This window comes from Acanthaster planci, linkage group LG09 (genome assembly GCF_054643075.1).
Source record: "Acanthaster planci isolate LZ-2023a linkage group LG09, COTS_SCS, whole genome shotgun sequence".
NCBI classification, from domain to species: Eukaryota; Metazoa; Echinodermata; class Asteroidea; order Valvatida; family Acanthasteridae; genus Acanthaster; species Acanthaster planci.
This window is the reverse complement of record NC_141785.1, coordinates 8,099,248-8,115,596: the sequence shown is the minus strand read 5'-3', so window position 1 is coordinate 8,115,596 and position 16,349 is coordinate 8,099,248. Positions and strand designations below refer to the sequence as shown.

Genomic DNA, 16,349 nt, shown 5'->3' with positions numbered 1-16,349 from the left:
GTAAACGTCATGCTGGGTTTCGAATTTTGTTTTTGTTTTCTTCACAGAAGATGATATTTTGTGACACTGTTGTGAAGACAGTGACGTTGCAAACAGATAGCAAGGACATAGCAATAAATTTCATGTACATGATTACTTTTTATTTGCAAACCTCAGTGAGTTTTTATTCCACATTTTCCTCAAACAGGGAGGTTGCAAAGGTGTCAGTCTGTTACCTTGACAACATACAGTCTCACCTGATCCTTGAAAAATCATGATTTGAAAAGAAATCTCTATGACCGAGGGACACTTCCAACGAAGAAACCGCACTAGAGTTTGTCCTGCCGGTACCGGTACTAACGCCTGATTGACCAGTATACACTGTGAAAATCCCTTCCAATATTTATGCCAGTCTGTTACCAAGGGAATTGCCCGTGTATACATTTTGCACTATAGAGTTTGCTCATTGACAAAATACCAGCTTTCACAACCACAGCCCGTCCTCATACAACGTGTATACATTTTGCCCGTGCATACATTTTGCACTATAGAGTTTGCTCATTGACAAAATACCAGCTTTCACAACCACAGCCCGTCCTCATATAAACAAGAACAAAAGCAACGACAATGACAGCGACGACGTCGACTAAGACAATTAAGACAACAATTATGAAGCTTCGTCTGACACTTGGGGGAACATTACGATCTCTGTCTCCATGGTGATGACAATGACCAATTGTGTTCGTGAATATATCGTGAGCGCTCGTCTGCCTAATTTTCGAAAATTACTCAATTCATACCCAAAAGAGGAGACTGCAGGCCGTTACGTTTCGAGTGTGACGTAGCTCGGACTTTTCAGTCACATCTCAGAATCACGTGACGCCAATCAGTGGAAAGAGGACGGACACCACGACCGACCGCACGAAACCCGGTCCCGACCTTCGCGGAAAAAAAACTTGCTTCCAACTGTTCGCGCGTATTGTTCGGTGGCACCTAAAATGGAGAGATAATGCAGTAGGCCTATGTGACCCTGGCAGGGCACTTCCTGACAAAATAGTGGTGACGAGGTTTCCGGTGCCAAAGACCAAGGTTCCTCTTGTCATGCACGGCACATAATAAAATCAAGGAGATCAAAACCGAAATGTCATTTATTGATTCCACAGCAAACCGTCAAGCCTGGTTGCGAGGCTACAAAGGGAGAGTTTTCCACCAGGCTGTGTACATTTCCTGGTTCCACATGACTTTGTAATTCGCCAACACAGCACGGACTCACAGTCACAGCATAAAGCCGTCGCAGCTGTTGTGACACCACGTTCATTTCTTGCCTCATTTCAAAATAATTTCTGAAATCTCAGCATCTCAGTCTGCCTGTGTACATCGAGAAACACTGCCCGACCATGGCTCTCCTATCAATGTTGCCGTTGCTGGTTCTCGTAGTCTCGCTAAAGGCCGTTTTCTTCGCGCAATCGTCTGAGGTACAGCACCTCATGAGCGGTGTGGTAAGTTATAGACAAGTCCATATACTGTGTTCATGTCAATGCTGCACGTTGCATTACGCGCAGTTCAATTGCTACGAATGTAACATAATACTCACAAGTATCACATGGTAATTCTGAACGCAAAGGGAATTCGTGAAACATCTTTTGCGCGAGAGTTTCATCGACAATAGCGAGGCCAAGGAAGTGCGAAGAGGCGAATTGCTTGGGCAATTTCAGAGCAAAATCGACACCGACAGGAACAAAATCCGTACGGCATATGGATTTGTACATGCCAAATCGGAACGGCGAAAGTTGAGAATAGCAGTGAATGCATGGTGTAACAAAATTATTTCCAATGAAAGTGTCTTTGCCGTCTAATTTTGTTATTTATTGTAAACGGAACAAAATTCTAATTTTTCAATTGACAAACGGTACCCTGACTATGCTGTTCTGTAAATTCATACTCCATTCCAACACGAAAGAATGGTGTTGAATGATGGTAGTACGACAAATGATAAGACAGTAATCATAAATATTCCAAAGATATGTAATAAACTGCTTGCTGACTACAATGACCTAAAATACAAATCTCAAAATATAGAGGGCCTGACGTTTCGATCTTAGCAGAATCTTTCTCAAAGGCATATAGACTTTGAGAAAGATTCTTGGGAAAGTACGTGAATTTCAAATCAGATTTTTCGTCTCTTGGCCAGAAGACTCCTGGGTTTTCTTATCACAAAGCTGCTTTTATAATACGATCAATTCATTCGAGTAACAATGTGATCGTATCATATTATTCGAATTCATGTCGTTCAAAGTAAGGTCTTGATTTCATTAAGGGTGTGTTCTTTGATATTTCGGTGTGATGGCAAAGAAATAAAAGAATGAATTACACAAGTTTTTATTGCTCAAGCATAATGACGATGCACAATCGATTCCAACTTTTTTGATGACGCACATCTGTGCAAAGAAAGACATCAGATTGCACACCAACTCTCTAGAAGATGTCAATCTAACCCTTAACTCCATAGGGTGTATGTAAAAGTCATATTGAAATCGGAGGATTAAGGACTGTTGTTGACTGTTGTTGAAGCTCACTTTTCATGTTTTTCAGATTGTAACTTAATATATTATATCCTGTATCGATCGCGCTCAGAAGAATACCTGTGTGCTCCCTATTTCCTTTCAAGGATCATTTTAATCATGGCAGACACATGTTGCCATACACATAGTTGGAAACACACCGAGCATCAGAAAGGAACATGGAACCAGTTCAGTTGGAATTAGCATAAATCACTTCTTATCAGTCAATCAACCGAACAAAAATGGTGACTAACCTAATCTGACGTTTCCCCAACTATGGCAACAATTCATGTTTGCACAATACTTGTAAGAAAAACACAGAATGCAAAGCGGATTTCCTTGCTTGTTCACGAGGCTTCCCGTTCGTTTGAATTTAACCAACGGTGAACATGACGCAAGCCTATTTAGAATAACATGGTTGGAGTCGCCTGCACTCTGGAATGAACCATGTTCATGGTTAGCACATTCGGTTGTACTGTTTGGGGTGGTGATTTAAGATTCAAAGCTTGAAACGTGAATTGAGACTTTCTTGGGAATGTTCAAATGACTCTGGGCTGGCGTGGCAAGTTGCTTTGGATATTTATTCAAGAATGGGGAATGAGTCACTTGTTGTGAAAACAGGGCAAAATTTTAACAGCTGCCAAACTTGACCAAATTTATTAAGCATTTTGAAGCAGCGTACTCTGGTTTTTTTGTTTTTTGTTTGCTTTGAAACGTCAAAAAGAGTGTTGCAGATTATTGTGAAAATTCGGCTTCGACACGCTTTGTCGGTGTGCAGAGAAATGGCATAGGTTTCCATCTGTGGTATACATTTCCCCATCGACAGGTCCGTGCGAATCCATTGTTTAAAGTGAAAAAACCGCAAAGTTTCCTTGGGATAAAAATGACGACCGAACGCAACCGGCTTCCTTAGAAATTTTGTTGTGAGAGAAATTAAGACAAGTACTATAAAAAGCTATTATACAGACTTCGAAACTACCTCAATTACCACCTCGCCCAAACCATTTTTTTTTTGATAAGCACAAGTCATTTCAAAACCTCATCATCACGACAATAATGTGACGCCCTTTCGGTTCTCGAAAATGTTCAAACAATAGTGTCTCCATAGTTACAAAGCCGGGGCGGTCCTTTAATGTGAACTCACCGCCTGCTGGCACATAATACGTATTCAGTGCGGCACGTGCTGAGTACACGCAACCAATTTTTGTTTGAATCATAGAATGTAGCATAAAGGGCTTCTTGTTCCACATCAGGATTTGCACCCTACGGTCTTTGCGTGAACGAGCCTGTCTCTTTTGGACCACTTCAACTCGGGGCGGATGGTCGCAACGGGAGGTGGGGGGACGTTTCCACTTTGGGCCCCTCTTTCTATATTTGTCCATCGATCATTGAGCGAATGGCTAACCTAACCGACCAAGAAACCAGAGACCCTGACAGCAGCCGACAGCCAAGAAAAACACTTAACATGTTTGACATGCTGCCCCCCCCCCCCGGTTTTCCGGTATTGGAGCTATGACTGTCTGCAAACACTATAACAGTCCCTTTTCAAAAGTTAATCTTATTTAACGTCATGTTGATATTACGCTATTCTAATGCTCTTTTAGTCATGATGGAGCTAAGCTTGAAATTTGGTGCTGAAAAAGCTGTAAACTGAGTACTGAAAAAAATTGTGCAACGTGTAAAGTCTACTTATGACAAATGAAAAACAGTGCAATAAAATGTCTGCCAGTTTTTTACCTACAGCGAATATCAGATAACCTAAATTGTTGGTCGATTCGGGTGAAACGTCTACCAAATTTCAGGAGTACTCATCCTAGGTATATATTATACCTAGGTATAATATATACATATTTCTATTCTCTCATTATTTCACTGTTTATGAAAGAAACTATATAGGGAAACTGACTAGGTGCTTATAAATTATTATAAAGGTGAACAAAGAAATTGACTGGAGCGGGATTTGAACCTGCGACCTATGGAACATCGTACCAGTGCTGCACTGGTACGGTGTTCCAGAGGTCTCAGATTCAAATCTATCTTTATAAGGATTTCACTGTACAAGTAACATTTATTTCAGAAAGTGGTCAAAATGACCTTGGAGGAAACAGGGACTGCACACAACTGTTTCCATGGGCTGTCAATATGAGTTCCTTTCGCATTGCCTACTATTCGCACGGGCGGCCAAAGTTTGCAGAAATATCACCCTTGGTTAGAGTCACTTTTCGCCTCGAAGCTTGTACACATTTGCCGCTTGGCTGTTAAAGAGGGTTAAACTTTCATTCAATACTTAGTAGCAGGCCCTACTTTTTGTTATATAGGGTTCCAAGAACTGCGTGCGATCTTTCAAAGATTTCGTAGATTATTCTTTTGCTGTGGCACTGACGGGTGCCATAATTTCCTTGGCACTGGCAGGCAAAAATGCGACTGTGGAGAAGAGAGATGTCTTTACAGGGTTTCCAAAATAATATTTATGCTCCCATATTTCATCCCGGTTCACGGGGAAATCGACAACCCTGATTTTTCAGTGTCCCTCGTTTCAACCCGACCGCTCGTCTCAAGAGCAGGAAGCCACAAAACACGATTTTTTCCATTGTTCAACTAAAACAAAGACGACCCGGTCAGAGGTCGCATCTTTTGGCAGACCGACCTACCGACCTTTCGACGACAAAAGCTCCGGTTCGCAACCTGGCCCTGATGTTATACAATGGCTCGTACCGGGTACCAGTTTGGGTTTCCGGTTCGTGAACAGTCCGAGACATGGGCTTGAAGATAATAGCTGTCAGACAATCAGCCGGAAATTGTGACCCGAATGACCCACCAGCGAATATTTTCTAAGCTGCCTGTGGTGCAGCCTTACATTTTTTTTAACGTCAAATATGTCATTACTTTGGATGCAACTCCCAGATACAAGGGAAATGGACCCGGTGACCTTTGACCCAGTTCATATGGCTAAGGTTGTTCTGTATATCAGCACGCGTTTATCCATGCTTTGTTGAAAGGTCCCGATTATATTGGAATGAAAATCGAAAAAGTTTTTCTTCTTTTTTTAAATTAAAACTTGCACGGTAATGGACGCCACCAATTCAAAATTTGGAACCCGTTTGACTTATTATACACCGTTGGTGGATAATACGGGCTACCCACAATGAGCGCACCTCCAAAAGTTTGCAACGCGTTGGCCAATCACAACGCACGAAATCTGTCGACTCTTTCCAAACGCGCGCTGAGTCGACAGATTTCCCTCATTGTGATTGGCCATGGCGTTTCAAACTCTTGAAGGTGTGCTATTGAGAAACACCCGTACTCAAGTCTGACAAACTTCATAGCCAGAAAGTTAAAAACAAAATAAAACACAAACAAGCGAAACATTTGTTTTTGGGAATGATATCCTTCAAACCCACAAAAACATCCTCTATAAATGGCAAAACTGGTGTCCCACGAATGCCAATGAATCCGTCTTTCAATACGTATCAATTTTGAAATTAAGAGACAACGTTCCTTTTTATATATATACGCGAACATATATCCCCGTTATCACAGCTTGTAAGATCCAGATCAACGTTTCGATCAGTCAGTTCTGGTAATCTACCCGGGTCGAGGTTATTGGCATTTTTACAGCCCTTCAAAAGTAGCACACGGGAAAATACGCCGTTGAATTAGTATCACGCGCGTGGTATCTCAAAATGAATACTTAGAAAGCGATGCCACTGTTGATACCTCAATGCACCGATTTTTGTAGTGAACGCTTCTGTAAAAGTCTATTATTCTGGTCTTGTTTCTTTCTCCAAGAATTATCTCCAGAAGTATGGGTATATGGACGAGCCTGATCCCAACGCCGCCGAGCTGATCTCGGAGATCGAGGTCCGCCAGTCCATCATGTTGATGCAGCGGTTCTTCGGCCTACGCATGACCGGCCAGATCGACGAGGCCACGGCAGAGATGATGGGCAAGCCCCGTTGCGGCCTACCGGACATTCCGCGGGGCCGAGGCCGCTGGTTCGGGACCAGCTGGGGCGGGCGAGCCAAGCGGTACCTCACGCAGGGCATCCGGTGGGAGAAATACGTCCTAACATATTCGTAAGTATTATATTAACATTGCACCCCGTCCCAATTGAGTATGAAGCTCACATTCTTCACAGTCTAGTCATAAAAAGTGACAAAAACTATGATTTCGAAGCCTTATTGTTGAACTGGTTCACATCTTTCTGTACTGTATGTAAATCTGCTATTGAATAGGCATAACATTTACTGGAACTGAATGGACAAGTATCAAAATGTTACAAAGTTCTAAAAATTCCGCAAAAAACAACATTAGGAAGAGTGAAAAGGATGAAAACTCTATCTAGGTTAGACTTAAGCGAAGAGAAATGCTTCACTTGAACCAAAGCTGGCTGGTGGTTCAAGAGCCTGGTTCTCAGTACCGACCTGTGCTACACTATTTGAAGAAACACTTACCAGCAAAAACAATATGTGTCATGATCCAGTTGACAAAATGGGGTTTCTTTCAAGTGTTAAATAAAATTGTTCGAAATTAACTCGGCATTAATCTGCAGCTTTGACAACTACACACCGGACTTATCACGGAATCAGGTCCGCGACTCCATTGAGCGAGCCCTGAAAGTGTGGAGTGACGTCACCCCCCTCAGGTTCCGCGAGATACAGGGCGGCAACCCAGACATCCACATCAAGTTCGCCAGCCGCGAACACGGCGACAGCTACTCCTTCGACGGGAGCGGGGGCACGCTTGCGCACGCCTTCTTTCCCGGGACCGGCATCGGCGGTGACGCGCACTTCGACGAAGACGAGTCGTTCACGTTTGGCACGTACCAAGGTATCGTACGAACTCTCTCGCTCTCTCGAACTCTGACAAGTGTGCTCATTTTATATTCAGTGTGTTGTAAATAAGTGTTGTTGTTTAGACAGTGTACATGTAATTGAAAAAACAAAACCCCAGGGACGGCTTCCGGATAGTCGACTAGACTAGCTAATAGTGTGCCTCCAAGAGTTTGCAACGCGTTGGCCAATCACAACGAAAATTTGCCGACCACTTCGAACGCGTATTGGGTCAACAGATTTCGCGCACTGTGATAGGCCAACGCGTTGCAAACTCTTGGAGGCGCACTATTCAACCACCCATTGTTGAGTTGGCATTTAGTTCAACTGTGGTTAACTACGGTCGTTGCTCGAACTTCCCCAGCAAATAGCGCCAAACCTTTCTCCTCCCCCCCCCCACATCACAAAGCTCACAATAAACCGGCACAAAACAAGACTCCAGTGATACTGAAACTTACCTTTCCCTTTGTCCGCGCAGGCACCAACCTGTTCACCGTGGCTGCCCACGAACTTGGCCACTCTCTCGGCTTGGGCCACTCGGACGTGCAGGGAGCCTTGATGGCGCCCTACTACCAAGGCTACGACCCCAATTTCCGGCTGCACTCTGACGACATCGCGGGAGTCCAGAGTTTGTACGGTGAGGGCATCTACAACCGAAATTTCAAATTGTATCAAACAGTAATTGTGAGGTCTTTTGCTGGTTATATAAACATGTGCAGCATCGTCAAGTATTTGCCTCCCACGAGTGCATGAAACCCGAAGCATACGCTTAGACCAAATTTGAAAGCAATTTTTCAACCCTGTTGTAGAGTTTGCTCTTGAACAGGTACAAAATTATAAAAACGGTCATCAAAATGAAGCAATGAATATTTTCGGTGTCGATACAAGAAACCAAAGGCTGCTGTTTCATTACTTGTGACAATAAGGTTCCAAGTTTTGTTGGAAACCTTCCTCGTCTAAATTTACTGTCGCACTGATTTGAGCGGGTTTCTTCGACCGGCACGTTGGCACGTTGGCGGGACCCAAGTTTCGCCGAATGAGCCGATGTGTTTATCTCCACACGCGAGATACAATGTTCAACTCGGGCAGATATTTCAAATTCAAGAAACTTGTGTCTTTTATTCATCAGGAGGAAATCCGCGACCCCCTACCCGCCCACAGCCCCGGCCGACAGACCCTCCGGTGCCGACCCAACCCCCGGTGGAGCCCGAACCGACCATCTCACCCACCTGTACCGGAGGTTTCTCTGCGGTGTCTGACATCCGTCGCGAAGTCTTCATCTTTAAGGTCAGCAATACCGATTCTCGCGATCACTATATTTTCATAATGAGAAAATCGCGGATGTATGCTTTCAGTAATCGAACGATCACACGTACTCAAAATTTACCCAATTTGGGGGATTTTTGCTGCGTTCATGTTTTCTTGTTTCTGTAATTTTTTTCAGTCATTTGACACAGACTTTAATGACCCATAGTTGGGGCATCCATAATACTGCAGAGAGGGTGTAAATAGTATGCAGTAGCAGCTTGGAGCAGTTTATGTTGGAAAAATATCGAAAACTGTGCACTTAACCCTATAATGGTGTAGCTTTCCTCCAGGTTCAGACCTGAATGGAAATTTGTATATATTTGTACAAATTTGTACATTTGTACAAAGCATGTAGAAGTGTTAAACGAGTCCATGTCGCAGACTTATGAGGGCTTTGAAATGCACCCCCTTCAAAAAAACAAAAAACAGAACTCAAAATAAAAATGGAAGATCCTTTTTGGAGACGGTCCCTTTTTTTCTATTGAAAAAAAATTGGAACGCTCATAAAAACTCTCAAATATTTACCAAAACCTGTGAGTGGTATTAAATCAATCAACCGTGTACCATTTTTATTCTATCTACAGGAAGAGAAAATGTGGCGATTGTCCAACAGTGGTACCCCGCTCACTGGTTACCCGATGCCCACGAGCCGGTTTTGGGGGAGTGCGCCCTCTCATGCTGACGCTGTTTTCGAAAAACTCGATGGGACAATAGTTTTCGTTAAAGGTGAATTCCACGAGTCGACCTTTCTTTTCAGTACTAGTATATTCATGTTTCATTATGCATCCTTTTTTTACACAGTTTGTGATTAACACACACTTAAAGCCTAGCAAGCATCCATGTTTAACCATAAGGCAAGGTTTAACAAAATAATGGTTGGTCCATTTCCCTTAATCTATGCCAAAATTTGTGGGCACCAGGCAACTGCTAGTTGGCGAATGGTTGGTGATCGAATTTAGCCTAAAGCAGTTTTAATAGGTTTGATTTGCGCATACCTGTTTGATAACAAAGATATTGTCATCGATCATGCCATGGACAGGGTCCAGATTCTGGGAGTTTAACGGGCTGAACATGAAGCAGGGCTTCCCCCAGCATGTTGGCCAATTGACAGGCGGCGAGCTGTCTGACGTTGATGCGGTTCTGTCGCTCAGGAGGGAGGCCAAGACCTACTTCTTCAAGGACGCCCTCTGCTGGCGATTTGACGGCATGGAGGGGCAGATGGAGGCTGGCTACCCTAAATCGATCGCGGACGAGTGGGTCGGGGGACCCGATAGCGTGGATGCGGCTTTCAATCTCGACGGTAAGTACACTGATATCATCATGAAGTCGTGTCCCAATTAAAAGGCCGTGTCTTGGAGTAAAACATATCCATATGGGAACTGGCTTGAACTGCCAGCCAGAGGCTTCCATAGGCGCACGTGTTTTATTTTCATCAGCCGCAGCCAAAGCGTTCAGATATGGCCTTGGGCCCTCGGCAAAGACAGGTTTCCATTACGTCCCCTGCAAAACATGGATTGCGCCCTCTGATGCTCTAAGTCAGACAGTCTAAATGAATCAAAATGTGCAGCAGGCTATCCACAGTGCATGGCATTTCGAGCACATAATCGCCTTAAGACCGACTGTCACCATTGCTGATATACGGAAGGCAATTAACAAGGCGTAAGAAGTTGTGCTCTTTTACAGCCTTTCAATTCACCCTCATGCGAACCATAGCAAAATATCTGCTTACAGGCAACATTAAGTTCATCCGCATTTTCGATGAAAAACGTTGCCTGCCTACAGCGGAATCTGGACTGTGGGATCAGACATTCTCTCGCTCAGTAATAACAGCAACAAGAAAACAATGCAAGCAACGTCTTCATTTGTGTAGGTCCTATTTGTACGTATGCGTTAATCATAGGCACGACCTTGACAGCGTCGTAGTCATTGACTTACCTCAAGAGATCAGCATTGACCTGTCCTCTGTGAACCAGACACGTTTCCCCTAGGACTCCGTTCTGGCTTCTCATCATTTTCAATGGCCTTTATATCTCGTTGTAATCGAACGCACTCGTGTCCACGAACCCGTTTCACGGCCAGCGCTATCTTCGGTTAAGTCTAGTATCTTGAACCATGTGCTTAATAACTCCATGCTTGAACTCTATGGGGAAACCTCGTTATTGGCAAACGTGTGCAACAGGTTGGCCGGCTGTGACAGCCAGCGACTGATTGTATATTTCCAAAGAGTACAATACACCACCCACATTTTAACGACGTCGCTAAGCACACAGGTTTACACTCACAGATGTTCCATGTATTTCGTAAAGACCGCAAGCAGTAAGCATGGCAAACGGCATGGCAATCTCATTGGGCGCGAAACCGTATAAGCAGCTCCGTAGAATAACCCTTTTGCAAATTAAATTTGAATAAAATCTGGTACACTGAGTTCTTTAAATTCACGTGAACATAATTTGAATTCTCCACACTACAGACACTGTTGCTATACCTCGTGATTCGGGCAAGCTTTTGCTTAGTTACATAAGAGACACCTCGCAACAATACACTGTTCTCATAGATAAGAAGGTCACAAAGGAACCAGTCCATTCCAGAGATGGTGGTCGCTATGCAAAAGCTTGCCCCTAATCACAAGGTATAGCGACAGTATCTTTAGTCAGTGGAATTAAAATTGTTACGTTTCTGTGCAATCAAATAACTCGGTGTACCAGATTTTATTCAAATTTAACTCGCAAAATGGCTTTTGAGCCGACGATTTTGACATGTCACCTAAATTGAAACCAAAGAGGACAGCATCGATGATAAGGTCCTTGGGTAGCTCTTTCCACGGCTATTTACATAGCCCGGAAAAGGTCTTAATCTTCGATTTCATTATGAGTTTACATACGTCCTTAAAAGAGGCGAACACCTACATCCGGTGTTGGGTTACGCCGGCTTGACAAGTTGCAGTAGTTTTCATTGTTAGCATGCTATACGACAAAGTGTGTCCGACATGGGCCTCAAGGGGAAATTCCACAGTGCCTTTGTACTCAAACACAAGCAATCCTGATACTGAAAAAAATCACGCAGCTAGGGGATTTGTGTTTACGAAAACAAATGATGTGCTCATGGTCCGTGACATGTTGTGCTTCTTCTGCAGGCGACTCCTACCTCATTCAGGGGAACCGGTACTGGCGGTTCAGCGACGGCAGCAGGACGACTGAAGCGGAGCCTGGGTGGTTCACGGTGGACTTCCTGGGCTGTTCGGAGGACACGGTGTTCACCCCCACCGATCCCGCGCCTAGTGGCGCCGCCAGGACAGCTTTGGAACTCTGGGTCTACCTCTTGTCGGCGTTGACAGCGCTCATATTTTTGACATGACTTCTCAAAAAAACAAACAAACTAACAAAAAAAACACTCAAGCGATGTCTGGTACGAGGTTTACGAACAACCTCGTCTATTTTAAGCCTGCGACATTATTATGCTGCGCCTCCATAGTCGCTTAGGTTAAAGAAAAGTTTAAAAAATTACAGTACACGATGATGACTGTAATTTTTAATTGATCGTGGATCTTCCTTACATTGTTGGGTTTTATTTTTAATTATTTCATTGATCTTTCCGTGGAAAAAGCTATTCGCAGGACGAAAGTGTATGGGTTTCAGCATGTTGTGAATTAGCTGATGCATGAGATGACATCAGGAAAGATGCTGAAGTTTATATATAAATATTTATATTTATGATGTTTAACTATGAAGATCAAATAACATATTGAAGGAACTGAAAAGCAATTTGTTAAAAGGTACATTCGTTGCTTTTCTTGAACAAAATTTCAATATTTCTTTCTCTGCAAAGCTTATTTGTGAATCCTTGATTCACATGTTAAATATTATACGACAAACATGGCAAGTAAAGCATTATGTTGCAAAACATAAACGTGTAAAGTGAATTTTACAATGTCTTAAAACAAACGAATACACTGTTTTACCTTTAAATGTAAATAATGGTGACAGAGTCTTCGCGGGCGAGGACAGAAGTATTTTTTTATCTAATCGCGTGGACGGTATTTATCTTAAAAACTGCAGGGGAGAGCGGGACTATTTCCCGCCATAATTATAACCAAGTCCGTTCTAGAACAGTTTCACCTGAGTTGCCATCAATCCACACGTCAGGATCACCAGTGAAGTCAAAACTCAGACAACTGGTTCGGCCAAGAACGAACGTTACGGCTAAAGCTATAGAAATAGAAATAATCCGCGTGCCTAAGGGAGCCATGGCTACAGCGGGTTTCAACTACTTACCGTAGGAACGTGTGTTAATTCGAGTCGTAGCCGTGGTTGATTCGAACACAGCCTTATAGTCTACCGCACCAACAGTGACAAAGGGCTGATGGCCATGCCTCAGTCGCTATCCAGTGAATGGATGCATGGTGACTTGACTTGGAACTTGATGCGTGATACATAGTAACGATGACTCGATTTATAAAATAAGTAGAGTTTGTAAATACAGTATAATGTTTGTCACTGCTCTATGTCCATTTTACGTGTCTTTTTAGAAATAAAGGTACTGGGAACGTAACAGTCACAGACTTTTGTACGAATGCTGTAAACGAGTGATTTGATCCCATTCCCCGCAATGATCGATGATTAAGCTCTGGTAATGTTATTCACGACGTTGCATAATTATTATTACAACGTGGCATTGTTAGATTTAGTGGACACAAAACAAAAATCAGGGCGTCCATGAGTTGACCGACTGTTGGCTACTTCTTTCAAAAATAATGGCGGAAGTCTTCATTATATCCCCTGATGCGGAATTATGAAGCGGAAAAAATAGATTACTACCATAACTCATAACCCACACCGACGACCAATGTTATTTTTTAGGTCCTTGTTTTCTTTAACCTCGATTTTTGGTCATTTTTTTACATTCCTATTCTTTCATGCCAACTAGGTATGAACAGCTCCATGAACCGTCGGGGGGACAACTAGCAAGATAACTTTAAGGTAACATGTCCATGGGAATATAAACGAGCAATTCTCATCACACACCTCTTGCGACGCTACCGAACATATCCACTGAACACCAGCTACCTGCCTCGAAAAGAGGTGCCCCCTTCGTCGGTTGAAAAGAGCTGTGTTGGAAGTGGAGTGTGTTTGTTTTGTTGGTAGCGATGCGACAGTAACTCGTGCACTTCAAAGTCGTTTGTGAACCAGCGAAGTGCGGTTCCCACCAAGCCGGGAGCCTGAGCCGTGGAGTTACAGGACGACACGCTGCACCTTTTTGAATCGGGGATTGTAACTTGTGACTGTCTATGTAACTACAAAAATTTAGCAACCAGATAAGAATTTACCAACAGACACGTTTTTGACGACCGCCAGCGGGCTTGGAATGTCTGAAGGCGGATGAGAAAACGCTGGATGGCGCTGTCACATCGTGGCCTCTTTTTAGCTGCCATTTCCCTGACTCCTGGTGCCGATAAGAAGGCCCATAGATACATACAGAGTTGTCTCGAATTGACTGTTTGCAGCCCCAAGTGAGGCCAAATGTCCTCAAAGGAAACTCATATCAAGGCTTAGTTCTATTTTGCCACGCCTGTATTCGGGCTCCTAGCATCGAAATCCCAGCTGGCTAGTGATGCAGCGTTAGTCATAGCACCGGGACGCTGGCTCAGTGTGACCTGGTTTAAAAGGGAGAGGGATCGATGATTCAAGGCCATTTCAAGTGGTGGAGACGTTATGAAGTACAGAAACTCCGGTTGGTTTTGAAGTTTATCTATACGGTCTGACTCAGAAACGATCACATGGCTGACGATTAAAAACTCATACATATATAAATGCTAATAGGCCACAATTGTTATTTTATTCTCTTACTCGGTTTTTCGATCCATTTCTTTCATATTCCTTTCGCCAGCATGCACATCGTGTTTTGATCTTATAAATGGTGATCTATTTTCCAAAGATGTACTTGAACCGGGTAGATGTTAATCTACTCCAGGTAGGCCTTTTTACCCCTCAACCTTTAATTTTTTTCAATCCATTTCCCTACCAACAAGGATAAACTTGTGAATTGTTTTTCACGGAACTCTGCAATAATACGGTATACTGTGCTACTGAGTAAGACACGCATAGATGTAAGGGCAAAGCCCACAATTGAAAGCTAAATGGTGAATTGGAACAAAATTCCTTTCATCTGCTAAATCAGTGCGATTCTATCCACTGAAGGACCGTTTAAGTTGAATATTATGATAGGATATTATTATTAAGAAAAAAGCGGGATCCTCTCTGCCAAACGCGTCAAACAAGGCAGTTGGTACACTTTGCGGTATGTTTCGTTCTGAATTATGAAACCTTACAACTAAATCCAGTCTAATCTAGTATGAACATCCAGCTGAACAAAGAGGGGGCGCAATTTTCCTAGCAATGGAGGCTCCTTTGGTGACTGAACTTCGCTGGTTCACGAGCGACTATCAAACGCTTGCGTTTCTATCGCATCGCCAATTTATCGTATATTGACTTCTTTTGACTCTCTGACTAAAACGGTATTAATGGATGGGAATAAATATGAGCTTGGTCCATCTCAAACAGAACCGGTCTTAAACGCACGTTAATTAAGACCAGCCAAGCACATGGTTATTCCCTTATTTTTTGTATCTCCGATTGATTGAACAACTAAAGTAAATTTTTCTAATCAGCTTTCAGGTAAAGTTTGTTGATTCTTTTACGCACGGTGGCACCTAAGAATCTCTTAACAAGATCGTCGTGCATGTTCCACTGACGCTGAAGTGAAAAGTGCAATGAGTAAAACCGGGGGTGGGGTTGATTATCAAATTCCTACAAAAACAAATTTAGCTTCGGGCGTTTGGGATCGTTCGCACAATTTTTACAGTTGCACAAATTATATCTCTACTTAAACGTGCACACAAACGATGATTTAACCATTATCGGTTGAACAATGCCTTTAAGCCAATTTCCGCCAAGCCGGCTTAGCAGACGTCAGCAACCGTGATCCATTTACAGCCATGACGACTTCAAAACGTGTCAACGTCCGCCAACTACACGTACAAACGGTCTACTACTGTGGCTTTATACACCAAAGGTGGTTAACGCGATATGCCACACGTGCAACCCACCCTCGGAAAATGGGCACCGGTTACCAACTACATGTATCATTTCGACTTCAGGTTTCACGAAATGCTTCACAACCATTCCCCTTCCACAGTACCGATAAAATTGATTTCACATTCCGCAACGGGGTCATGACAAGAAATATAACCACATACCTACATTTATCTGGTTTTTCAGGCAAGCTTATGCTTAGTCTGTGGAGCATTGTTATCGATGTTAACTCACTGCAGTAGGAAAAAAGGGATCGAGAATATGACGTCATCAAAACAACATGGCGCCATCCATCAGCCTACAAGTTTCGCATGCAATAGTAATTTTGTAAGTTCCTATGGCTTTTGAAAGCCCAGGAAAGCAAAAATAGACACGTGTGTGCGGTGAAGGCTGTAAAAAAGGGGGAAATGAATCATATGACCAGTTCAGCATCCCGACCGGAAGGCGGGAAACAAATATCATTGACAATGTCCGTTTGACATTGTGCCGTATATTACCTACCCTGCATCACCGCAACACAAGTGCCGCATGTCAACTGTTCGGTATAGAAGCGTACAATCTTTACGTGCATTTATCTACCT

At 43.2% G+C, this 16,349-nt stretch overlaps 1 protein-coding gene across 1 annotated transcript; it reads left to right on the top strand.

Annotated features, from left to right (window-relative positions):
- Positions 1 to 1,128: 1,128 nt before the first annotated feature.
- LOC147798081 (stromelysin-2-like) lies at positions 1,129 to 13,228 on the top strand. The gene is made up of 8 exons (XM_087141520.1): positions 1,129 to 1,478; positions 6,330 to 6,616; positions 7,093 to 7,370; positions 7,851 to 8,009; positions 8,502 to 8,659; positions 9,265 to 9,406; positions 9,720 to 9,980; positions 11,814 to 13,228. Exons 1-8 carry the CDS (start codon positions 1,377 to 1,379, stop codon positions 12,032 to 12,034), a joined length of 1,608 nt encoding a protein of 535 aa, XP_086997646.1. The 5' UTR covers positions 1,129 to 1,376; the 3' UTR covers positions 12,035 to 13,228.
- The last annotated feature ends 3,121 nt before the right edge of the window (positions 13,229 to 16,349 follow it).